The sequence below is a fragment of the Lactuca serriola genome, chromosome 7 (genome assembly GCF_051521515.1).
Source record: "Lactuca serriola cultivar US96UC23 chromosome 7, Lser_US96UC23_V15, whole genome shotgun sequence".
NCBI lineage: Eukaryota > Viridiplantae > Streptophyta > Magnoliopsida > Asterales > Asteraceae > Lactuca > Lactuca serriola.
The window spans coordinates 155,752,366-155,780,185 of NC_136414.1; the positions used below are offsets into that span (position 1 = coordinate 155,752,366).

Sequence of the window (27,820 nt, forward strand, 5' to 3'; positions counted from 1 at the left end):
ACAAACCGAACCTGACTACTAATATCGGTTTTTATAAAAATTCAAACCCACTCTCTCAGTTTTTGTTGGATTTTCGGTTTTTCAATTTTGGTTTGATCGGTTTTTGTTAGTTTTTTGGTTTCTAGTTTGATTTTTGCTCATTCCTATGTCAATCTTTGAATCAAGGAGCCTTGAAGGTTGAATTATTCAAAGTTCATTGCACTAACAAAATAAAGGAAAGTTGTGTTTGATCAGTTTTTCATATTTCCATTTCTAAACATTAGGGGCATATTTGTTTCCCAATTGTAGCCAAGACAATTGTTCAACGTATCATTTGTGTTCTTCTAATTCCACATAAATAAAATTGACTAATTTATGATCTTGAATGAACTTTTTCCACATGATTAGTCCTTTTCTTTGCCGGAGATGATTTCATAGCCATTAATGCTAATTCTCATCTACCAAATTTATGATCTTATATCATGTTTCTTAAGTGAAATTGTTGTTTAATTAATATACATACCAAGCCAAATGCTATAATTTTAATAGCATCTTATAAAAAGTTGAGATAATAAATATCCTCATACCTTTTATTAGATCTATTATTTCATAGTTGACACTAAAAGAAGCAATAAACCAATGCAAACTGTAAACATCTTTAAATTCTGAATAAAAGTTGGTAAAAAATCTCGAAAACCAACAGTAATATCTGTGGAATCAAGAGAATTTTCCTATATGTATACCAAAATATATTCTCTTCTACGTTTTTTTTTCTTAAAATATAGCGCTTCATAAAAGATCAAAAACATGTTTCTCCTAAATCCATTTCAATTCAAGAGCTCTCTAAGCTTCTCTTCATTCAAAAGCATGTCCAAGAAGCTGCTTTTGCTTTTAGTTTTTTAGGTTGAGATCTTCGTTTCCATTTTCCATTTTCTCAAAAACATGTTTTTCCGAAATTCCAGATATACCCTCAAAAAAGATTTTGTCTTCATGTTGCGACTGTTGAAGAATGAAATATTCTTCTGTCAATGGTGTCCTCAAGGTAACCCAGATTCAGATTCAGTGCACATGACCCAATTTCATCGGGTTGTGTTTGAGTTGTCATCTCTGACATTGACCCTACAAGAAACCCATGTCCACGTCAGCAACATCTATAAAATCTTTTTAAAACTTTTCTTCAAAGTTATAAAAAATAATAGCATCGGCATATTTGGTTCATTTTTTTACTAAAACTTAAACTAAACTAAAAAAAATTAGAAAGAAAAAAAAAAATGTTCTACTTTTGTTTCTTTTGCTTTAGGTTTTACGTTTTTAGATTCCTCAATTTTTTTGTGTTTGTATTTTTAAATTAACCATGCTTAATTAACAAAAAAAAAAAGATCAAGTTAAAGTTTAAAAAAATGAACGTTTTTTCAATAGAACTATTTTCCTTTTGAGAATTATCAAGAAAACCAAGATCGAAATGAATAATCTAAATAGTTAATTAATTATAGAACTACTTATATAATTAAGTACGAAATTTAAACCTTTAAAGAAAGTATACTTAATATTTTAATTAATAAACTATATTTAATTAATCTATTAAGTTATACACAAAACGACATTTTGAAAAAAAAAATCATATTTTTCTTTGGAACTTTATTTTGGTTTTATAAAAAAAAAAAAAAAAAAAAGGTAAACACCCAACCCAAAATTTCCCAATTTTTGGTTTTTTTCACACCCCTAAAAATAACATATACCTTGAACAACTTCTGAAGTCAACTCATCACTAATATTATCACATTGGTCAACACATGATCCCCTTTCAACATCTTCTTCAACATGCTCTTGATTTGAACAAAAATCTAGTGATAGTTTTCTTATAAACTTCTTTGGACTTCTTCGTGTTCTTTTACCTTTCTTTGTTTGTACATGCACTTGGATTTCATTCTCCACTTTATTTTCTTCTTCTGTGTAACAATATTTCCAAATTACAAAACAAAAATTGTTAAAATCCAAAAATTAGGACTTTATCTTCATAGATTTGTTTATTATAGCATCTTACACAAATAAATAAAAAACAAAGAAACGGGAAACCTCTTACCTTCTTTAACTTTTTTATGCTTAAGTTTTTCTTTCTTAGAATCCACCGCTTTATCTGATATAAGTAATAATAATTAAAGAATTGAAAAAAAAAAAAAAAAAAAGCCAAAAAAGGATTATGAAAAAAAAATAATTATACATACCAAAGTAATTCGATGTCCTTGTTTTTTTAGCACGTGGATGCATTTCCATTAGACAAACAGCCGCTTCTATTGCTTCTACACCATATCTTCTCACTATATTCACCTAAGCATAAAAATCAAATACTCATAGTTAACTCAATTGTTGTAATATGGATTATGGATATACCATCATTAAGGGTAATATAGTCATTTCTCACATCCTCATTAAGTCAAAAAAAATACCTGAAGTTTACAAGGTTCAACAAGATGAAAAAACAAAATATCACCCTGAAGTAACCTTTGTGCAATAGAAAACCCCCTCCATCCAGCACTTAATCCATGTCTTACTTTCAAATAATTCGTCTTAAACTCCTTTCCAGATTCATCAACAAGAATAACCGTTGTATCATTATCAGGCAAATGCATAACACAAAATTTCTTTGGTAAAATCTACACAAAAAAAAAAACATCATATCAATATTCAATAAAATAAATTAACGTATTTATATATATGTTTCTTGATTCTTACCAACCAAAAACTGTAGAGAACATTTGAAGGGAGCATACATTTTGCAAACTTTGGTGATTTTGCATCTAAACGTTCCAATAAAATCGCTGCTCTTTCCATACACATGTATTGATCTTCAGCATCGTTATAAATGTCACAAACTTTTGTTCTTTTTCCTTTACTATATACAATAATACAAACACGATGTATATGTAAATAAGTGAAAAATTTTAAAGAAAGTGTATGAAGAAGAAATGGATGAAATGTCACCAACCCAGAAGCTTTCTTGGGCTTATTTGATACAATCTGTTCATAAAAATGAAAAGTTTAGTCATTATGACATAATGTGTAAAGAACTTGAATATAACGTGTAACGTTATGAAAATAGATTTAACGTAATTTAACTTCCTTTAAAGAAAGTAACAATATAAAGACGAAAACGCTCCTCCGCAACCTTAATTTCTCAGAAAACCTTAATCGAAACAAATCGCTAGACACGAACCATGTAAGGGAAACAATACGACACAAAATATTTCAATTACATGGATTCCTAATGACAAACAAAGCCCAGAAAGCTAGGGTTACAAAAGGCTAGAAAAGTGATGAAAAATTGAAATTTATTTGAGTAAAGTTGTAAAACATGGTGAAGATCCAAGAAAACAAGAAACGAAGAGAGGTAAACATGAAACATTTTTATACAATTCAAGAAAAACACATCAAGAATCATCAATCTTGAACATAACACAGACTTCAAACAACAAAAGTAAACATAACTTCAACAGATCCGAAACTGAATCTGAAAACGACCATGAATCTGAAATGGGCACAAACTTCAAAGCAAAATTTCACCTGTTTATCTTTGGATTTAGCTTCCCAAGTCCCTTTAGAACCCCTCTTCCTCTTCTTCTTCTTCGTTTCAGATGTTAGATTTTGCTTCATCTGTAACTTGAAAGATGAAAGTAATCAATAATCATAAGAAGACAAACATTTAAACATATGAAACAAAAAACAAAACCACATACGAACCTCTGAATCTTGTTCCACGAAAGTTTGCTTGTTGGAATCCATGTTTTTGACTTGCTTGCTTCTCTTCAAGTTTTTGTTTTGTGTTTTTCGTGTTTTATTTTTCTTTTTTAAAGTTTTTTCTTTTCTTTTTCTCTTGTCTACTTTAAACAACCGATGATGGCTTCGGGTGTGAATGTATTGGAGAGTTTGTCTACATTACTTGACAAAGCAGGTAAGAGAGTACAGTAAAGAAACACAGCTGTGATCCGCTGCGGACCTTTGGAAGAGTTGTCGGGGTGGAAGGATGATCTAGGCCGTTGAATTTGATCTAATGATTGATAATGGGAATCCTATAAATAAGGTGCAAGAGCTCTTTTTCTCTTCCATTTCCTATATTGGTAAAGGGTCAACCTTAGAGTTAGAGGACCACTCAATGGATAGAAAATTGGGAAGGTAAAGAGTTGTAATTAACTTTTTATCAGTTCGAAAAAGAAGATAAAAAGACTCGAATAATGTTTTATAATCAAGTAAATAAGTATACAATACAGAGTATTTTGATAAGATCGTCAAAAGTATGTGGTTTACATGTAAAGTAGATCGAATTTACATGACATTGTATAGATCAAATGAGTTGAATAGTTTTAAAAGCGTATTTTGACTAATAAATAGTATGTGTAGGTGACCTAAAAAGTCGATTGAAAGAACTAGACCTCCTCATTTTCGAACTAAATAGACTAAAGAGTAAATTACATATTTATCCCATGTGGTTTGGTCTAATTTGCACTTTTGGTCCAATTCTTGAAAACATTGATTTGGTTGGTGAATGTGGTTTCCAAATATTTCATATGTTGGGTTATGATTCGGGATGTTATGGGGGTCGGAACCGGACTGGACCCGAATAAACTAAAAACCTAATAAGACTAATTTAGAGGATTTAAAAACCGGACAGACTAAACCAATACGGTTCAGTTCAGGTATTAACTGGTCTGAATAACATCAATTTCAAGACTAATATGGTTCGGTTTGGATATTACCCGGTCTGGATAACAAATTAAACCAATACGGTTCGGTTCGGTTTGAATTCAAGGAATGGAAGAATCATTTTATGCAGTTTTTTACCAATTTCGCAGTTAAGATAAAGTTGAATAATATTATCATATAGATGTTTTGCGATCAAAATGAAAATATTTCGTTGTTTAATCATCAACTTATTCTCTCTTCATCATAATAACATCATCTTGAAGTCTAGTTATATCTATTTTAAGTGCTTATATTTTCATCATTCTTTCCTCGCTTTTGAAAGACTCCCTGATAAAACTATCACTAAGATCAAAATTCTTAATATGAGACCGCTTAAGACATTCACTAAAATCAGAAACTGTGTCACGCAATTCAGTCACTTCGGAATCATAATGACTACCAGTAATATCAAGAGATCCGAGAATATAATGTACCTTGTTGATTACCTTCTCGCTTTCTCTTGTATATTCTTTGATACTTTTTTTGTTGTGAAACACGCTTCCGATTTTGCACCATCATCGGTGAAATATTCTTGGTTTTCTAAATTTATGCTTCCAACCATCAAACACTTTCCTTCAACGTAGCTCTTCTTTTCTTTCACAACAAAACTTTTTCCATGAGTTGGCCTTCGAACTTCATCGTCTTCATAATCAGTTGACCACACTTCAAATTGTCCATCACTATCGTCTTATTCAACTATCAGTGCTTTTCTAATACTTTGGGGTTTCTGAAGCTCTTGTATTTTCTGAGTGTTGTAAGCTTCATCTTTTGTCTTTTCTTTCTTCTCATGCACTTTTATCAGCATACACTCCTTTGCAAAATGATTTTTGTCATGACAGTAGTTACAATTGTAACCAGAGTCACCGAGCAAATTTCTCTCAACTTTTTCTTCATCTTTCTTAAACTTCCTGTAACCTTCCTCTTTTTTTCTTTCTATGAACTAGAGTTGTGATTCATGAAGGATCCATCACCATTGTTGTAACGCCCGGGTTTCAGGGCTAAGCATTTTTGTCAATGTAATAGTCTAGGTCAACTCTTGTAACTCTTTTTGAAGTAATAAAGATGAAATATTTGAGTATTATGTGAATTATATGTGTTTATTATTTAATTATAAATGTATAATTAATAAAGAATAAAAATGAGCGTCAAAATTAAAGTATGAGATAATCCCGATATCTCTACATAAAGTTGTAGAATATGTCTCAAGGTTTCCGTGCATATAAGGAACGCCGAAATCCGAGTTATAACGAAGAAGTTATGACCCGTCGAAGTTTCACGACAGAACCGGCACGATACCGGGAAGCGTGAATAGTGAATTTACGATAGAGCGAGATTTAGCCTTAGTGATCTAAACGAAAGTCGTAGAATATGTTAAAATAAGAACATCGATAAAAAGAACGCCCAAATCTGACTTCGTATGAAGAAGTTATGAGATTTTAAACAGACCAATCATGTCCCGGCTTGTTAAAAATATAACTTTAAAAATAAAGTCAAAATTAGCCGACGGAGTCTAAACGAAAGTTGTAGAGTACGTCTTCTCGACGATGCGGTCATTATAAGACTAATGTTGAGTTCTTTCGACATTAGTTTAGTACAAATATCATTAAATCCATTTATAATAGTATTATAGAGGGGTGTTTAGTTGTTTATATAACTAAAAGGTCATTAAGTAATTATGGAGGGTAGTTTTTGAAAATTCAATTAGTATGAATAAGAGCCTTGGGCTCTCATATTTCTTGCACCATTCTCTTGATTCAAGAGTCTTTCTCTCCTTATCCCCCGAGCATTTCGGTCCCTCGTGATTCGACTTCTCTTTCTGTAGTTTAGTATAGTAAGGTGAGCGCTGAAGCGCTGCACGAATCTTTCTTAGAAAGATTCAGCGACGAAGTTCTGCCCCTGCAGAGCCCGACTCCTAGCTAAAACCCCCTTGTAAGTAAGTTATGCTTACCTTATTTTAATATAGCTTATATTTAAAATTAGTATTGTTATTATGAACTTATAATAAATATTTGAGCTATTATTATAACTTATATAAGTGTCGTTATAATATTTTTTTTAACTACTCGCGGTACGGGGAATCTGGTTTAAAGGGCCGCATAGGGTTGTTGGATTTCAGAAGTGCTATATGCCAAAATGGTCCTGCCCTCCGGTGTTTTATGTCTGGCCCCTGTCTGTACATAGTGGTTGGAAAATATTGTTTAACGCTTATATAATAATAATAATACTAAGACTAATAGTTGGTCACGGTAAATATTAGACTAAAATTTAGCGATAATAATGCTAGGTTTCGTCGAAGGAAAATAGAATCGTTAGAAGCAAGCGCTGCCCGATTTTGGAATCATCACCTTAACAAGTGAGTGCATAGTTACTTTCAACTTACACATAGATATGAAGTATTTTATATAAATTACGTGCTATGTGTGCATATTATCTGAATATTTGCTATCTATGCTAGATGAACGTTGTTATACATGTTTTCAATGATTTAAATTGTATATGTATTTTATATCTACGAAAATGTTGGGGTAAAACATGGGTAGATGCAATAGGTGATGTGTGATAAAATGATGAGAGGCCTCGATGTTGATGTTGTTGATTCTGTCATCTAGCGGAGTATGGATGACGACCACGGACTCTTCTAGACAGTCCAGTGGAACACTAGCAGGCTCGCAACCTGTAGGTGTTTGTGAACGATATGTTCATCGGTGTACTCCATCCCCCACATGGTTGCCTTTAGGACATTTATTGCTGAGGAATCCCCTTAGCAGTAGTGTCCGTCCCGATGATGATCCTTAGGCTAGGTCCCTTATGATAGGTATTTAGGGACGTAAAGTGAGGATAACGGGAACGGGTAATTGGGTTATTGTTGATCGATGAAATTAATAAACTTATTTATTGTGGGTTGAAAACCCTATGTGCTCACCAGGCTCCCAAGCCTGACCCACTCAGTTTTATGTATTACAGGTAGTGGCGCATGAGCATAGGTGTGATGTTTTGGACGAGGGATTACGGATATAGGCCTGTAGATATGAAATAATGTAGTAAGGCTTATATTGTACTGTTTATGCTTTTGATCTGTACGAACATGACATCCCGAGTCTTTTAATGAAATACATTTCTATGGAAATGCTTTTGATAAATCTTTATCATATTTTTGTTTTGGGACAAATTCCGCAATGCTTTCATTTAAAATGTAACTCTGATTTTTAAACAAAGCATAAACAAACCGGTCTTTTCTGGCCGTGATTTTGGGGATGTCACAATTGTTTCCTTTAAAATTTGAGTATTTTTTCTTGAAAAACTTTTTAGGATGACTAACCATGAGCTTCTTGACTTCGCTTGTGAATTCATCATCCAAATTGTCTGAATTAGAATCATCTTGAATCATATTTGATGATTTTCCTTTAGATCCTTTAGATTTAGCAACAAATGCTAATGGACCTGTATTCGGGACACTTTTGGCTTCTTTAAGAACTTCCTTTTCATGAGATTTGAGAATTCCAACCAATTTGGCAAGAGAATAGTCCTTAAACTGTTCATGAGCTTTAATAGTTGAAACAATAAGCTTCCATTAAGATCTCAAACCATTGATAAAAGTAACCTTCTATTCGATTACTTATTTTCTCAGCTTATCCTTAATCATTCTACTTAGTACTTAGCAATGGTTAAAACGAGTAACAATTTGATAAATAGATTCTACTTAGTAATGGTTCAAATGAACCAAATTCGAATAAAAAGTAGTTTGAATCAAATGAAGTAAATCAACGTCACCAAAATATAATTCTTTCAATCTTACCTGGATTCCAAGAGCTGTAAGATAAGAACTTACCAAACGAAAAGTATCCGAAGGAAGAGAAAACCTTGGGATTATGAATGCCTTTAAATTGCTAAACAATAAATTTTTTTCTTAAGATACAATGGTCTTTTCATCAACATGTTCATCAAATTCCTTTTAAGTGTATATTATTTGTTGATTCTTTGCTACTTTGTATGGTCCTTCGATTGCACGCCAGATAGTCGAACCATGATTTTCAATGCTATGAACATCGTCCTAAAAATGAAGTGCCCAGGCTTCATAGTCTTCTAGAAAGAGAATTGGAATTCAATTTATAGAACCAATAGCACCATGAAGATTGAATGAAATAGAGTAAGAATCTTCTTTAGACATTTTTGAGAAGATTTCAACAAAAAAAAAAAGTAAAATCAGATCTGTAAGCTAAAAACAAGTTCCAAACCAAAAATTGAATGATTCGAACTAAGAATTTTGGATCAAGTTGCAATTAAAAGTTACAAAATGCGGAATCGATCAAAAAATTCAAAGTAAGAAAAAATTATAGAAAACGAAGAACTTCAAATAATTTTAGATTTGAAAATAGCTTACAAAACCTCCTGTTCTGATACCACTTGACGAGAATTAAAGGAACGATAGATTCTAATATGAAAACGTCATATGAAGATGTAATCGATTTGAATGAACACAGAGTTGTAAATAAGATATGTTTGCATTAATGGATAGAGAAAGAACAATTCGTTACAATGACTACTCAGAACTATTATGTAGCAAAAAATCTTATCCATTCTACTAACTAATGACCCTATATATAGGCGTCAGAGGAGCACTAGAAATGAATCCTAAGTCGACAATTTAGAACTGAAAACCTAAGATTAAATACATTCCAAAATCGAAATAACTACCATATTCAGAATTAAGAAAAGACAATAAACATTACAATCTTATTATGGACAATGCATACAAATAGACACAACATATTTTCGAAACCTAACAAACTTGAAGTAAAATAAAGTGAAAGGAAAGAAATAAATATTTTAGAATAATGATGATATTAAGCCTTGTCATTAGTTTAAACTAAAGTATGAAAGAAAATTTGGTGTTAAATAAGACTTTTGTAGAAAGGTGACATGTTATAACATAAAACTTTTCTGGTGTAATAGTGTTATAACATAAAGTTAATTTTTTTTTTTCAGTTTTTTACTGTAATGGTGGATGACATGTTATAACATAAACTGCATATTATAGTAATGTACTTTTGTTATGCAATGTTAGACAAAGTTGTATTTTTTTCATTTATTTATGATACTTTTATGTTCAAGAAAGTTGTATTCTTTTCATTTTTTAATGTTGTATGATCTGGTGCAATTAAAAGAATAGACGACAAAAGGGCAATTTGGTCATTGCTTATAGTTGTTATTCAATACAAATATGGTGTTATTTGTTTTTGTTTTTTTATTATTATTATTTTTTGGGTTTTTCAAAAATTATTTATGTTGAAGTAACTTTACAAAACTGTCATTCAATTTTTTTTTCATTAATTTATACAACTCTTAATTGCAAATAAAGCAATGTACTTTTGTAAAATGGCATGATTGACCTTTTTGTTCATTTTAATTCTGCCAAATGATATCAAAGAAAAAAAATGGTCAGATTTACGAGTTGTCCAAAAAGTCTAAAATTGTCATTTTTTTGTATAATAACTTAACCAGGAAACAATTTCAGTTTTACATCAACAAATTTTCATTTTATGAAAATTATTCTTTAAACTTACAAATACAATAGTACAACCAGAATGAACATTACATAAATATAGTAACATATTTACATATAATAACTATAATCATAACTAAATGCTACCTACACTCACAATATTTGTTTCTTCTAAAAGTCAATTCATCATATTTTGACACACCTAATAAAATGTACATGACCATAAACAACCAATACTAACTTATTTTTCTTGCGTTTACTAAGTACAACTAGTACAGAATCGTCCTATGGACACACAAATATTTAGTGTGACCATATGTATCACATGTTAGCTACTTTGTCTGGTATGTGTTTAAAAAGTCATCAGATTATAAACACACATACAATTGTCTCATGTCACAATACGTTTATCTATTGTCTCTTATAAAAAAGGTATGAGAATGATAATCGATACATGTGGCTGATTGTGACATATGGTCTCAGTGTTCGAGTGTGACTAATATTTGTCACATTTAGTATAATTAAGTGTGGTTAAAGTTTTGATTATCTATATAATAGTCACACAAACTAATTTAAATGTATCCAAAAATAGTCTCTAATTTTTTTTAGTGGACTTTGGCCACACATTTAATAAAAAGTGTCACAGGCCATTTTTCGGAAAATGTGACCGTAGGTCATTTTTATACTAGTTTAATATTGTTATTTAATATGAGTTTTTGTCAAATAGACTATTATTACGAATTTATTTATATTTTTTTTCTTCATGTTAAATTTATATTGTTTTCTACATACTTTTTTCTATTATTAGAGTTTATGTTTTTGTTTGTCATTTTAATATTGTTTTTTAATTCTCTAATTTCGAATTTAAAGTTACCATTTGTCGTTTCTATTATTAAAGTTTATTCTTTTGTTTGTTATTTTAATATTTTTTCTTAATTTTTTTATTTTCCCTTTAAACTTATCTTTTTGTTGTTGTTTTATAATTAATCTATAAAACTAACATCCAAAATAATCAAAATGGTTGCTAGGAAATGATGAATGATATTGATAACATATAAAGAATAACTAAATATTAGTAACAAAGAATGTGATGAAATGATTAGTATGAAAAATATCTCAATTAATAATAATTATATAAATATTTATAATATTATATGTGTATCAATAATATAATTATATTATTTTAGTCATCGTAATATATTAATCATAATTTTAATCACTATAGTTTTATTTCCACGAAACACGGAAGTTTTCGTCTAATAATATAATTCAATCAAGTGAAACAAAACAACTAAATCGACTAGAATAATTAAACTAATCAATATATATATATATATATATATATATATATATATATATATATATATATATATATACTAGCCGTTTACCCGCGCAAAGCGACGGGTGCGGATCAACAAAATGACATAAAAAATTTGTTAAACAAAATGATGAACATATAGAGATTTTTTATACCTGAGCTAAGATTAAACGTAAGACATTTTTGGGCTTATTCGATTTTAATAGATAGAAAAACAAAGGAGGAGGTAGCGAGCATGAGAGAGAACCAAGGTTTTGCGGTCAATGGCAAGGCATTCATGATAGACGAATGCTAGATCAATGCGCATCTTCCAGTTTATATGAAATATTTTATAACGTGTACATCGTATTAGACCAATTCAAATGGATATGAAGAACACTTGGTCAAACTTTGACCCATTCAAAATCTTATCATCATCTTATTTGACTTTTTCATTATTATTGACAGATTCAGTATTTAGCGATTCAATTGGATATGAGGAACACTTGGTCAAAGTTTGACCCATTCAAAATCTTATCATCATCATCTTATTTGACATTTTCATAAATGTTGACCAGATAAGATTTAGTATTTACCGATTCAATTGGATATGAGGAACACTTGGTCAAACTTTGACCTATTCAAAATCTTATCATCATCATCTTATTTGACTTTTTCATAAATGTTGACCGAATAAGATTTAGTATTTACCAATTCAACTGGATATGAGGAACACTTGGTCAAACTTTGATCCATTCAAAATCTTATCATCATCATCTTATTTGACTTTTTCCTATTTAACCCATTCAATTTGAAGATAAGCTTAGAAGACCTATTCAAAATCTGTCTTTGATCGGATAAGATTTATTATTCTCCGATGCATAAAATTATTGTATATGATGCTTAAAAGCTTGTACCTCTTAAAATTCAGCAAAATCTTGTAAATGTTTTTTAAGATATAAAGATACATATATATATATATATATATATATATATATATATATATATATATATAAAACCAAATAAGCAAAAAAAAATTGAATTCTCAAATATTTATGTATTTAACATATGTAATTTCTACCAAGAAATCAAACAATATTATAGATCAAATACTATTAGTTATGTCTTATTTTGTATATATTGGATGAAGATAACAAGGCCTTATTTAAAAAAAATGACTTAATAGTTAGTTTTAGTTACATTAGCCATTATGGCAGTTTTACTTTCTAAACTGTCTTGATACATCTTTATAGACATGTTTCTTTTAAACCCAAATTAACTAGGTGTTATATATATATATATATATATATATATATATATATATATATATATATATATATATATATAGTACATGTCTATTTAAATAGTCAATTTTAGTTTTTAATATAAAGTCAATAATGAGGCCAAATATACTGAAAAACTGTCACACTCCCAGCCAACGACGGAAACGTCGGACCGTATGACGTTAGAATGTTGGTTACAGATATTGAATATACATTGTACAATACAATATATGACATAATTATTGAATATCTCATTACCAAAAATAAGGGTTGCATTAGTTCGAATGCTTTGAACATTAGGCTTACATAGTACAACATATTACTAGTCTATATCCTTGCGTCTTGATCTCCCTTGATGCTAGCTTCCATCCTTCGATTTCCTAGGTATACATATGATTTTGAAAATGGTCAACATAATATTGGTGAGATTTCAAGTTTTTACTTAGGTATTTGAAAGTTTCCTTTTTTGATGTGATATTTGTTTATGAATAGTGTCTTACACCTGTATTACTACTTATTTATCTAGATATCACATATTTCTACTAGTTCATAGACAACCAGTATTACATGCTAATGATATATTTGCCTATATTTTTTCATACTTTACATTTAAACGATAAATGTATATATATCGTTATTCCTTTAGAGTATTCTTCTCATCGATTGATTTTTGTATACCAATCCTACTTTGAGGCGTTCCCCTCTATTTTAATTAATAATCAAAATAATTATCTAGTAACCAATTATGGATATATTAATTATCCTTTAATTAAGAAATTAATTAAATTATTAATCAAATAAAATCAACATTATTTAATTCATAATTATCTCCTAATATTTAGGTCATATTTAATTATCTAATATTACCAAAAAAACGGATTATGGCAGATTTAATTAAAGATAATTACCAAATATTAACCAAATAAATCAAGTTAGTCAAGAAAATCTAAAATCAGGATCTGACGTACAAACTCGCCGAGTTGGAGGACCAACTCACCGAGTTGCAGTCCAACACGTCGAGTCTGAAGAAACAACTCGACGAGTTCGAAGAACAGAATGGCGATTTTGTTTGCTCCTCCTTGTTCAAGTTCATATTAGTATCAATTCAATATAAAACTAAACCTAGGATCTGATACCACTGATGGGTTTTGAGCATAACATACAATCATCTGTGTGCATGCAACCCTAATTGAAGATCTATGTTTTCTCTAATTAAACATACAATAATGAACAACAAAGTATAAACCCTAGATCCCTAATGTATAATCGAAATTCACATAGTAAAGGGTTATGAAACATACCTTTAAGATTTTTATCGTAAACAATTTTGAATCCTTGCTTGAAAGACCTTTGGTAGTAATCGCCACAAGTGTTGCGCCTCTAATGGTTCACAAACAAACTCAAGCAACCAAGGAATACTATATATATATATATATATATATATATATATATATATATATATATATATATAGAGAGAGAGAGAGAGAGAGAGGAATAGATCAAAATTTCGGCCAAGACACTAAGAATGAAGGGTTAGGCCGAAATTTAACCCTAACGAGGGTTTATATAGGTGTTATAGGAAGGTATTGGATAAGGCAGATGTATCTAAGATAGCCTTAATCCCTTAACTTCCGCCCTAAGGCATCCAAGGCACCCTTAGAGCCCAAGGAAACCCTAGGAGCATTTAGAATTTGTTTCCCCTACTATAGGGAGGTTCTAGAATTGCCCAATGCTCAACTATTAAACATTGTCACCTTTAGTCCCTACAATTTTAATTAATTCCTTTAATCCCAAAATCAATTCCAAATTAATTTCTGATTAAATATTAATTAAACAATATGATTTCTAATTAATATATTATTTCCATAATACATTAATAAATCGTTTATTTTGATTTTTAATTAATTTATTAACCAAATAATAAATTAATAAATCATTCTTCTCTCTCTAACTGTCACCCTATTTAATTGCCATGTTTGAAGGCAAACCAAAAGGATTGTACTACCATCAATTCAAGTTTATACCAATTATAGTTATGGGCTTAGACACCTAATCTAGCAATAGTGTCTAGATGATTTGAGTATAACCACTTTGCATGATAAACTATGATATAATATCTAATGATAATTTTAGAAATCAATAATTTATTACTTAGCATGTATTCCCCTGGAAAACTTTGAAAATATTGAAAAGTGGGGTCGTGAACTCACTTTCGAAGCATGCTTTCGACTTGGCATTGTGTCGGGAAATTTGGCAGCTCGGGAGAGGGATGGCTCTGAACTAGAGAGAGACTTATTTGAGGTGTGTAAGGGAGAGGGTCGAGCTTTCTATTTATAATAGGTTTTCAGGGAACGCGACACTTTTGTAGGTGCATGTTGGCTCCACCCATAGGTTGACACCTGTCACTCCTTCGTTGGTTCATGTCTCCCAAATCTCTGCAAATCTGGTTGTCAAACACGTGCGACGTGTGTGACGTGCATGGCACGAGCTTAGTTTTTTGGATTTTGTAAATTACGTATCTTTCGAATACGAGCTCTATTTTTGACGTTCTTTATAGCCTCACATAGCTATCAACAAGTACTATAAATTTCATTTATGTTGTATTGGCTTATTTTGTAGGATCCTAATGAAGATGACAAATGTGGAATTGAAGAATCAATGCATAATTGATAAGAACTGATTTTAAGTTTAAGCACAATTTGTACAAATAATGAGGAAAGTACAAAAATATAGAAGCATGTGCTTGCTTATTACACTACTCTCTCTCTCTCTCTCTCTAGAACTAGTCTAGAAATCTATACAATGTAAGTTGTCTCAAGCATATACATGAAAACTATACAAGTATATATAGGCAAGATCTACCTAAAAACCCATATCACAAAGGATAAGCCTAAGACATCATCCAATGGAGTGTTTTGCACCCTAACACTATCCCCCTCAAAGCTTGGAATGGATAATTTGACTTCAATCTCCAAAAATAGAAACTTTGTGAACAAGGCCTCAAGCGCGACAAATGTAGAAGCAACGAATGAATCTTCAATGATCTTCTAATTCAGGTTCTAGAATGTCAGGCAATACCGTCCAAAGTAACAAGCACCATGACAAATCAAGAGGTAATTTAAAGGTCCATAAGTATCCAAAACTCATGGCAAACTACCCATCCTTAAGCTTAAAAGCACACCCCAAAAATCTTCATTTAGAGTAAACCCTTCATAAAAACGAATCATTTCAGAAGCACGTGTTTGCTTACTACACCACTCTCTCTCTCTCTCTCTAGAATCTAGAAATCTATATAATGGCAACTCTCTCAAAACTATACATGAAAACTATACAAGTATATATAGGTAAGATCTACCCAAAAACTGATACCACAAAAGGTCAGCCTAAGACACCATCCAAGGAGAGCTTTGCACCCAAACATATTTTGACTTTATTTTTTACTCCATATTTTATAACCTAAATGGCTTTTCAAAAATCATATCTTTCTCTTACGGGCTCTGTTCTTGATATTCCTTGTCTCTCCGGTTTTATAACTAGGAGTACTTCGATTCTCCTTCACATATCTTTTGCCAAAACTCAACCATTTTACGACACACATTCCTTGTGTGTGGTTGATTTTTAAATCTTGTAAAATCATAACTTCTCCATACGAAGTCAGAGTTTTACAAATTTTATATTTCCGAGATTAAGGCAACGTATACATTCAGAATATATGGTTATTTATCCTAAGGTTGATCTAGTGAACCCCCAATAGGATAGTGTGTAGGCATTATCTTAAGGTGCGTTAAGATAGAGTAGGATTTCAGGGAAGAAATCTTTACAAGTGGGGGAGAGTTGTAACACCCTATTTTTTGCCTTACTATATAAACGACCAATTATTTAAATATACATTTTTAGAGAAGAATATTTAAGATAAATAGTCTTGATGAAAGTCGTAGTGATGACAAAAGTGAGAGCGTGTATATAAAGAATATTAAATCTGACTTTGTGAGAGGATGTTGTGATTTTTAGAAGTTTCAGTGCATAAATGTGGGAGATTGAAACCAAAATTAATATCGGCTGGTTGTTAGGTAAAAAAAATCTAAATAAGAGTTGAATATACCGTGAATAGGAGTTCGTAGATATAAATACAGGTGAGAACGGATTCCGTATGAAAGAGTTGTAATTTTTATGCGTACTTTAATAGTCTAAGCCTGTTAAAAATATACCTTTAAAAATAAAGTGAGAATTAGTCGACGGAGTCTAAATAAAAGTTTTTTACTCATTGATAGCTACGAGTGGATATAAAGAACGTAAAAATGGAGCTCGTATAAGAAAGATACAATTTTCTAAAGTTTTTCGAAAAGTGCCCCGCGTAGATAGGCACGACGTGCGCTTCTAGAAGCAACAGGTATGGACCATAGGGAGCTTGACACGTGGCACGATTATGGAGAAACGACGTAGCAGGAGTGAACGGTGTGGAGTGCAACCCCAAATCCACCTATAAATAGAAGTGTTTTACTGCTCATTCTCTCACCCATTCAACCTTAACAACTCTGGAAGCCCTCCCGCATCCCTAGTCCCGATAGTCCCTAGTTTCCGGATACTTTTACCAAGGCTCTGGAGCTTCAATAAGCCCGACAAAAAGAATTGTTTGGGTCGGAGTTCTGTCTGTATAAATCTCGGTTGTTGCTAGAAACTCTTGTAAGTTAAACTACACTTAGTACACTTTAAGTGTAACTTATATTTATATTCATAATTATGAATGTATAAATAAGACTTATCAGTATTTCCATTCATAATACTGATTGATCTACTTACGGGAGAGGTGTCTAGAATGGACATGTTGACTGGGTTGTTGGATTTCAGAAAAGTTATACGCCAAAATGATCTTGCCTCCCAACTGTCATGTCTGGATGATCCTTATTTGATAGAACTCCCAGTTTTCGTGAGGATTAGTGAAAGATCTAACTTTCATTACCGGATTGTCATAGAATTAATAAGTTATAGTAATATAGGATAATATTTGTTAGGCGAATTACTCGTGAGTTGGGTCGCCAGTAGGATCACCCAGATAACTGTCAATCGTATGAGTAACTGTCCAAGTGATTGTAATGCCCGCAGATTCGGGCTAGTCAATTAAGAGACAATAAGTGTCGAAAATGACTTTTTGATAGATAGAATAAATAATCTTAACTAAGTTTTAGTGGTCGTGACATGGATTCCGGATATATAATGAATGCTGAAATCCGAGTTATAACGAAGAAGTTATGACCTGTCGAAGTTTCGCGACAGAACCGGCACGACACAGCGCGACGTAAATAGTGAATTTACGATAGAGCGATATTTGGATTTGGCGATCTAAACGAAAGATATAGAATATGTTAAACTAAGAGCGTGCATGAAAAGAACGCCCAAATCTGACTGCGTATGAGGAAGTTATGATTTTTCGAAGTTTCGGCTTAGCAGTGTACAACCCGAAGTTCGAATATGAGATCGAGCGATATTTAGCTGAAAAAATCTAAACAATAATTGAAGATCTCGTCGATAGTAGTCCAACGGTGAAAAGAAATACGAAAACGGACGTCAGACGAAGGAGTTATGATTTTAGAACAGAGTTTTCGTGTCTCGGCCTACTAAAAGTAATATAATAAAAATAAATTCAAAATTAGCCAACGAAGTCTAAAGGAGAGTTGTAGAGAATAATCTCACCTACGTGTCGATATAAAGAACGTCGAAAACGGAGTTCGTATGCAAAAGTTATAAATTTCTGAAGTTTGGGGTGCGAAACCCCAAAACTGTTAGAGACCACGACGTGAAATGTCTTCTAACGCCTCCTGGAGTCTGCCAGACCCAACTTTCGATGACGCATGCAGTGACGATCAAGCCCACGATGTGAAAATACTGTTCACGGCGTGAAAATCAAGAAATCAACCCTATAAATAGATTCGAAGAGGCAGCCGGCGAAGGTTGCTAATTCACCCTTCTCTCACCCATATTACCTCGAATTACATGCAAAGAAGTACCCCCGAAGCCCCGGGATCATCCCGATACCCGAAGGGAGTCCCAAATCCCGAAGATCCCGAGAAGAAAAGAGTTTCCGAGCCGAAGTTCTGCTTGCGAGAAGTCCGGTGTTTGAAGATATTCTAGTTTCATCAAAGAATACTACTCGAAGAGCCGTAGTGTTGTCCGAGCATCGTCTAATCAAGTGAGTGTATAGTCCCTTTCATAAACACGATTTTAATATAAGTATCGGTTGAATGTATTACATGTATGTTATGTGTGAGCGTGTAGTTACTTTCTTCTAACACATAAATATGAAGTATTTGCTATGAAATACGTGCTATGTGTTATGTATTGTTTGTTTATTTGAGATGGGTGTGGAATGGATTTTTATACAGGTTTTTAATGATTTAAACCCTATATGTATTTTATATCTACAAATATGTTGGATAGAACATGGGTAGATGAAATATTTGGTGACTATGAGACGTATTGCCTATTGTGTAAACCCTGGTGACTATGTGACGTAGTGCTTATTATGTAAACCTTGGTGACTATGAGACGTAGTGCCTATTGTATAAACCCTGGTGACTATGAGACGTAGTGTCTATTGTGTAAACCCTGGTGACTATGAGACATAGTGCCTATTGTATAAACCCTGGCGACTATGTGACGTAGTGCCTGTTGTATAAACCGTGGTAGCAAATGGACTTTGTGCCAATCCCTTAGGTCAATCCTTAGGAATAAATGAATGAAGGATAATTAACTCTTAGGGTAAATCTTTAAGAAACAGAATGAGATAATAGGAATGGGTAATTTGGGTTGATTATCTGATGATTAAATATAATATAATATCTTACTGTGGGTTGAAAACCCAATATGCTCACCAGGCTCCCAAGCCTGACCCACTCAGTTTTCTTTGCATTACAGGTAATGGCACAAGAGTATAAGTTGGTGGACTTGACGAGAGATTTTGGATTATAGATCAGTAGTTATAAATAACTGTTGTAAGGTCTATTTTATATTGTTTATGCTTTTGGTTTGTATCGGAACATGACATCCTGAGATTTTGTTATTTAATGAAAATACATTTCTTTAAAGAAATGCTTTGATAAATTCTTATCATATTTTGTTTTGGGAACAAATTCCGCAACTCTTTTAATCAAAGGATTACTCTAATTTTATAAAACAAAGCATAAACAAATCGGTCTTTTCTGACCGTGAAAATTGGGGATGTCATAGTGATTTATCTCACTATATTATGTACTACAATATATATATATATATATATATATATATATATATATATATATCCATGTATGTTAGGATAGAGAGCTAGTAGAGTAGAGCTAACAGTATAATCTCTATGTGCTTAAGTGTAAATGTACTTGAAACTAGTAGAGAAGAAAGTATAAATGTGTCTATACTAGTAGTGTCTATACTAGTAGAGTCTAAAGTGTTGTCTCTATGTTCATAATTGTTGTGATAGTTGAATTGTCTATTATGAATTAGTTAGGGGATGATGGTGGAATAACAAAGAGGTCGAGAGCCTATATGTCTGTGTGCTGACAAAATAACATGTAGGCCATAAGTACACATAGACACGTGTTAACGAAATGGCATGTAGGCTGTAAGTACACATAGACCCGTGTTGACAAAATGGCATGTAGGTCGTAGGTACATGTAGACCCGTATTGAAGACGAAATGGTTAGGCCATACATCGAAGATGCACATATTATTGGCAGATCGTGAGCCATTATTTGTATGCATGTATATGTATTGTGGTATATGGTATTTTGGGGAACTCACTAAGCTCCGTGCTTATCCATTTCATTATAAATGTTTTTCAGTTACTTCATTGATTTGTGAGAAGGGCAAGGTTCGACTATACACATGCGTATTCCCAACATGTTTCCGCATAATATAATTATACTATGATTTATTTGGATAAATAAAAATGAAAATTTTGGGTTGAAAATAGGGATGTTACATTGAGGTTGAGGGTTCAAGTCTCGTCTGGGACATAAGTGGTATTATGAGTATTTTAGAAGTAGGTTAGATTTGCTGTTAAAAAAAGTAGTTTTCTAGATAATTTAGGATGAAGGACTTGGAACTACCAAACATATTCTTAGTATGAGCATACTTAGATACAAAGATGATGGTATTCTAAAACTTTCCCTACAAAAGTACATCAAGAAAGTATTAGATAAATTCAACATGTCACATGCTAAGGTTAGAGAGACACATATGGAGAGTCATTTGAGAGGCTCAAAGAAGTAATTCTTAAAATTAGATAAAAAAACAAGGAAGAAATGACTAAATTATATTATAACCTGGGAATTGACAAACATATATTCGATATGATCATACTTATATACAAAGACGTTGGTACTCTAAAACGTTCCTAATAAAAGTACATCAAGAAGCTTTTAAATAAATTCAACATGTTAGATACTAAGGCCAGAAAGACACATATGGAGAGTCATTTGAGAGTCTCAAAGAAGAGATTCTTAAAATTTGATAAAACAAAGGAAAAATGACTAAATTCCATTATAACTTAGTTGTTAGTAGTTTGCTGTATGTTATGGTATGCATTATGCAAGATATTGTTGATATAGTGGGAGTTGTCAGCAAATTCATGTCAAATATGGGAAAAAACATTAGAAAGAAGTCAAGTGGTTGGTATGTTACTTGAAAAATACCTCTGAGGTTTCTTTATGTTTCAAAAGAAAGAAGGTGGTCTTAAAAGGTTTTGTCGGTGCAATTTTAGGAGATTGTGCATATTTGAGGAAACACGTAATAGGTTATATGATTAATATTTGGGGTACAACCATCAGTTAGATGTCTATATTATTGAGAGTGTTGATCTATAAACCATATAAAAAATATATGCCAATTGTATATGCTGCCAAAGAGCTTATATGGTTGGGAAAATGTCATATTAGCCCAATGAACTTATCAAGTTTGTTTTAAAAGGTCACTCAATTATTTTTTTTAGAATATTAAGGGAATGAAGTCACATTTGACCGATTTAAAATGCACTTACTAGACCTGATATCGAGTGAATAGGTAATATGGGTGCCGACTAGCACTTTGAGTCTCTCTCTCTCTCTCTCTCTCTTCATCTCTCTCTCTATCTCTATCCCTCTCTCTCTCTAAAATACACACACTAGTTCGTTGTCGATGCCATCTAAAACCCTACCTGAAGAACTTAACAACCTACTCTTATCAATCTTCAGCGACATATGGCGGCAATAGCCTCGTCATCCGTGATTCAACCCATCACCGCTCATCTCAGGTCGGACGCCATGGCGGCACAACACCCTTTCTCCAATAGAAACCAACGTTCTGGCGAGTCACAAGGCTGCATGAAAGCCGACAAAAGTGACCCAAGTGTGGCGTCTTGAAGCACTTGTAAAGTGTGTGGTTTTTACACCACCTCCAGCAATGATAAGCTCTATGGGAAGTAGTCGGCTTGGTGTTTGGAAATAGAGGTAGGAATTATTTATCAAACCGAGCATTGCCTTCCACCATGGATAAGGATTGTCGGAATCTCTGTATTTGTTGTCTACGGCAATAAAGCTGGAACTCTTTTTCGCTGTACTGGAAAACTTTTGTTTTCATGGTTCATAAATCACAAGGCTTAGTTTTTTACTTTGTTTCCCCTTCCAACTATTCATGAAAATGCCTAAATGAAAAAATATAATTGTAGGGTTCAGATGGAGGAGTAAAACTGAGGAATAGCTGCAAATGTATTAATCCTATATATCTTTTCTTGTTATGGATCATAAGCTTACAGCCTGATTTGAAGATTTAATTTTTGTATCCACGTCAAGATTTGACCTTTTTTGTAATAAATTTATAGGATGTATGTGATGGGTTTTGAGCAAAACATCAATCCTATGGTGCACATGCAAACCCTAAAGCTTTGGATCTAGGTTTTTCTAGTTGTACATACAATAACCATCCAAAGCTTACAAACCCTAATCTATCATATAGAAATTGAAATTAACATAGTGAAACAAGTAAGAATGTTACCTTTCAATTGTAGCTTGAAAACCTTGAACCTTTTAGAACTTAACACCTCAAATGTGATACCTTTAATAGATCACAAACACCAAAAGCAATTGGAGAATATTAGAGAGAGAGAGGGGGAATGCTAATTTCGGCTCTAGAGATCCTTAGGGTTCAGTGTAGCTTAAAATCAGATGCCAAGGGGGTCTTTATACAGGTGAGGAATTAGGGTTTCAGTCAAATACCTAATTCGGTTGCTTAGTACCTAAGCAACCTATAGGAATCTTCCATAACACCTAGCCTTGGATGAAATCTAGTGGGCTTCCACAAGGATTTCATCCACCCCTTTCCTGGGTTCCTCAGCCCATATTGTAATTATCACATAATTACAATATCAGTCCCCTTACTTCAATTAACCTCTTTTGACCACAAAATTAATTCTAAATTAATCCTTGACCGATATTAATTAAATAATATGATTTCTCTTTTAATATATTATTATCATAATATATTAATAAATCACATTTATCCTCTTTCTCTATTATGTTGGATTATTGTCTAAGTCCATTAGTATAATTGGTATATACTTGACCCGAGAGTAGCATGGTCCATTTGGGTTGCACATCACCAAGACAATTTGATAGTATGGACTTTTGAGAAGAGGTTATTTATTATTTTTTAATATATTATAAGTTCTAATATATTAATATGAAATGATATTATTTAATTAGTATTGATCAAGAATTAGTTTGGAATTAATTTTGTGATCAAAAGAGACTAATTAAATAAATGAGGATTGATTTGATAAATCATTCATTCTTATAAAGTGGGTTGTGATCCATAGTTGTTTATGTTGGGCTAAACCCACATGGTGAACCATGGATACTCCATGGAGGTTAAAACTTATGGAGCCTAAGGAATGTGGAAAGTCATGCACAATAGGGATTGCATGGTGTAACCCAAATTAAGCCACACTATATAAGAAGCCCTTAGCCTCCAAAACTATGCACTAGTTCTTGAAAGATCATTGAGCTGATTTTGGTGTGAGGATATTCTCTCAAAAGTCATCCTTTGTCCAAAGGTGTGTTGTTATTCCATTTGAGGCATTCATACTATTGGTGCTAAGTTCTTAAATGCTAAAACTACAAGCTACAACAAGAGGTAATTCTATAACTCATTTCTAAGATCTTTATGTATTTGTATGCTAGTTGTAGGCTTAATACTTTGGAAACAATATTGCACGTATAATTAGAAAAAACATATATCCAAAGCATCTAGGGTTACATGTACACCATAGGAGTGTTAGAATGCTCAAAACCCTTCAATGGTATCAGAGCCTAGGGTTGTTTTCCATTATACTTGATGCTACTTGTTTTCAAAAGCAAAAAAATCGATTTTATGCTTTCTGGACAATGGACTCACCGAATCCCCTCACAAAACTGACCAAGTCGTCGAGTCAGTTCATGCACTCGACGAGTTAGTGCTCCAGAATGCGGATTTTCGAGTTCTAAGGCTAGAATTGGACTAGGATCATTAACCTAAGTTGTTTTTGAACATATAAACCTGTTTTTGATGTGGTAATGATCATGCTTATCCAATTTAAACGATAATTGTCAAAGTTTCATGATTTGTATTAGTTTAAAAGATTAGACTAATTTCTTGAAACTTTTTTGATATGAATTATCTTAACTTATGAGTTTAATTAGATCATAGGCAAATTGTTTGATTTCTTGTTAGAACTTCTGATCTAATTGTTTTGATGAAATCCAAAACTTGTCCTCAAGTTATGGAAAGTGAAGAGTCTCTTTTTTTGAAATGTCATCTTAAGTGGTTTTAAGTCTTCCATAATTTGCCCTCAAGTTATGGAACTTGAAGAGTCTTTTACATAAATGTTTTTATGAACTCCATAACTTGTCCTCAAGTTATGGAATGTTAAGAGTCTTTTCATTAAAACCTATATTAAACTCATAATTTATGAAAACCCAAAGTTTTTGAATAGTTCAAAACTTGCCCTCAAGTTTTGGAATTTGTAAATACAAAGTCTTACTTTGAAACATTTAGTTCCAAACCTTAGAATTTTAAAAGTTTAAAATTCAACCATTATACTATTATAATATTATAGATTTAATATATATATATATATATATATATATATATATATATATATATATATAAGAGTAAAGTCAGTCTTACCGTTAGCAGACCTCATTCACGAAGCCGGTCTATAAGGGGGGTATAAGGTTACTGTCTATAAAATGGCAGTTTAATGGGTGTCCACTCTCACTCACCACTTCCTTGACTGGTGGAGGGTCGTTATCCGAATGGGTTTGACAGGACATTTTAATTTTCATTATAATTATAATGATAATTATAAAGTAACTAAACTTTTATTAAATTCTCAATCTTAGTTACTTTAGGAAAATGTGAATTTGGTGCTAACCCATGAAATTGCACTTTGCACCTTGTTAAGTCGTTAGTGGAGCGTGTGTGGTTAATCGGAAAAGTAATCTGGAACTAACAGTACGTGACAAAGGGTAGGTTGATGTTAAAATATATCAATGGAGCATGTGTAGTTAACCAGCACATTGATTAGGTGGTTGTAACATTGGGTGTACCAGGCTAATTTGCATGGTTATTCACACCTTGTTTGTGATCCTCGACATCCCAGTCACAAACTTGAAGGGCACAATCGAGATTTAAACATGCCTTTGAAAAGTTCAATGAATCTCAAAGATCTAGGAATTTCAATCCATTTAAAACTTAATAATCAATTTCATTTTTTATGGTGAAAATTGGTAAATCGTCATTACCTACCTTTAAATATTTTGCAATTTGGATTACGACATCCCTCTTTCTAATTGTAAAATATTGTGTTGGGTCCTAGCCTTAATATTTCATGTTGGGTGTTATATTAAGGACTTAAATCAACTAAACTTGAATTTCTCCCATCTGTAGATGTCTAGTTTAGACAACTATGGTCTTCCCAAATCTTTTGGAACAAACTTTCCTCTTGAAGATGATATCCCACATGACAATCAAGGTGAATTATTAATCCCTTTGTCATGCATTAGTGGAAATCAAAATCATACTTCACTTCCTCCACCTCCTCCAATTATTCTCCCTAACCCACAAGTTCAAAGATTTGAAAATTTCATGATCACTCAAGCCCTATTGGATAGCAAACATAAGGATGGAAAGTATGTGTGTGTACATGTCTTGGATATGAAATCACACATTGACAGGATGAGAATGTTGGGTGTCGTGTTCCCAAGGAAGTTGGCTATTGACTGGTTCTTCAGTCACTTCCTGAGTCATATAGTGAGTTTGTTAAGGACTACTATGTGACAGATCACGACATGACCCTTATTGATCTTACTTATTTGTTGATTGTTGCCGAATCAACATGATTTGGCGCAATGGTCAAGCAAATTTGACTAGAAGATCTACCTCTTAAGCTAACATGGGCAATGACATGGATATCCCAAAAATGATCCCTTCTCCTAAAGGAAAGGAATTGGCCTTGATCAAAAGTCTTGATCATAAGGGAAAGGCGAAATCTGAGATTGTTCCATATGTTATTCCCAATAAGCCTGCTTGTTTCTATTGCCAAGGAAAGGGACATTGGAATCAAAGTTGCCCCAACTACCTGAGAACTTTAGTCAGATTGTATGGTTATGCTTCAGGATCATGCAAAAGGAAGGAAGCTTAAAAGTAAGAGTATGTTGAATCTGATCGCGAAGATGGATTTCAATCGCATGGTTCGAAGATCAGATTTTTGAGCTGCTGCTTAGGAGTTACGATAGATTGCTAGGAAATATGTAATAACATAGTTTTCATTTGTAATTTCATTGTAAGGAAAGTTCTTCTGCATTTTATAAATAAATAAAATTTTGTTTTATTTTTATATCTCCTTACAATGGCATTTGTGAAAAATTGATGTTTTTATGTTTCTATGTTAGCAATATGAATTTGATTATTTCGTTTGTGGTAGTGTCAAAATTTACCAAATAAGGAAAGATTCTCATCAACCAAGTTTCAGTTGGATAGAAACTTGGAGTCATGCAACTTGTATTGTGTGATGAATGAGAACTTCATCTTTGGGAAATTAAGACTAATTCCTTGTTCACGTGTATATGTGAGTCAAGTGAAAGACTAGGGGATCGGGTATACTGGGTGTGCGATGGTCAGGTCCACCTCAAAGAACGATAAGACTATTCGTCATGATTTACTAAAGTTTGGTAAATATGGTTATGCTTACAAGTTTAAGTATAATTCTGAACATTGGAAAATTTTCAATGTATGGCAGAACGAATAAGAAGAATCAAATTAGGCAGAAAGATAAAAGTTCTCCAATCTGAAAAGATGGGAGAGTACTTTAGTATCGTGTTTTATGATCATCTTAATGATTATGGAAAACCATATCACAATTGATCCTATAAAGACATATCAGTGCATTTGTATGGCTAATAAGAGGAATCGTGAATTGTTGAAATAGTAAAATCTAGAAGATGAGTCACACTGCGTTCCAAAAACAAGTCTTAGATTCATACTCCAAGCTTGTGCTTTGAGTGACACTAAATTAAGAAGGTTTATAACACTCATCAAATGTAGAGTAACATGTTTCTTACTCTTGTACATTTGAAATTGGTAAGTTGTGATGTCTTGGATAAGACAAATACCAACTAAGGCCGATTGTGTGAAGTGTTAGTCTTGATTAGAATCCGCACTAACTCTTGAATATTTGTTTGTCAAGTAATGTTCCTTGACAAAGTGAATCTTATATGTCAAGAGGTCAGTGGGAGTCTTAAAGATCTTGAAAGTTTCAAGAACTAATCAAGGGTAAACCTATTGTTAAACACTAGCACACAACTTGAGGTTTGTAACCTATCGTGTTGACATATTCTTGTTTCCGTGCCATTCCAATTGGTTGACTATGCATGTGAGTTCTATGAGTTCTTAGTTATTTGCATAACAACCTGGAAGCAATGGCAGGCCCTTGTGCTGCCAGGTGGCAAGAAATTAAG

General features: G+C 32.5%; 1 protein-coding gene across 1 annotated transcript; it reads right to left on the minus strand.

The window, feature by feature from the left end:
* Window positions 1-611: 611 nt before the first annotated feature.
* On the minus strand, window positions 612-3,928 carry LOC145063096 (uncharacterized). The gene is made up of 9 exons (XM_079010685.1): window positions 3,718-3,928; window positions 3,541-3,630; window positions 2,966-2,997; window positions 2,713-2,872; window positions 2,427-2,633; window positions 2,205-2,307; window positions 2,063-2,116; window positions 1,719-1,928; window positions 612-1,098 (listed from the first exon to the last, which is right to left on the minus strand). The coding sequence occupies exons 1-9, from the start codon at window positions 3,757-3,759 to the stop codon at window positions 968-970; spliced, it is 1,029 nt and encodes a 342-aa protein (XP_078866811.1). The 5' UTR covers window positions 3,760-3,928; the 3' UTR covers window positions 612-967.
* Window positions 3,929-27,820: the final 23,892 nt, after the last annotated feature.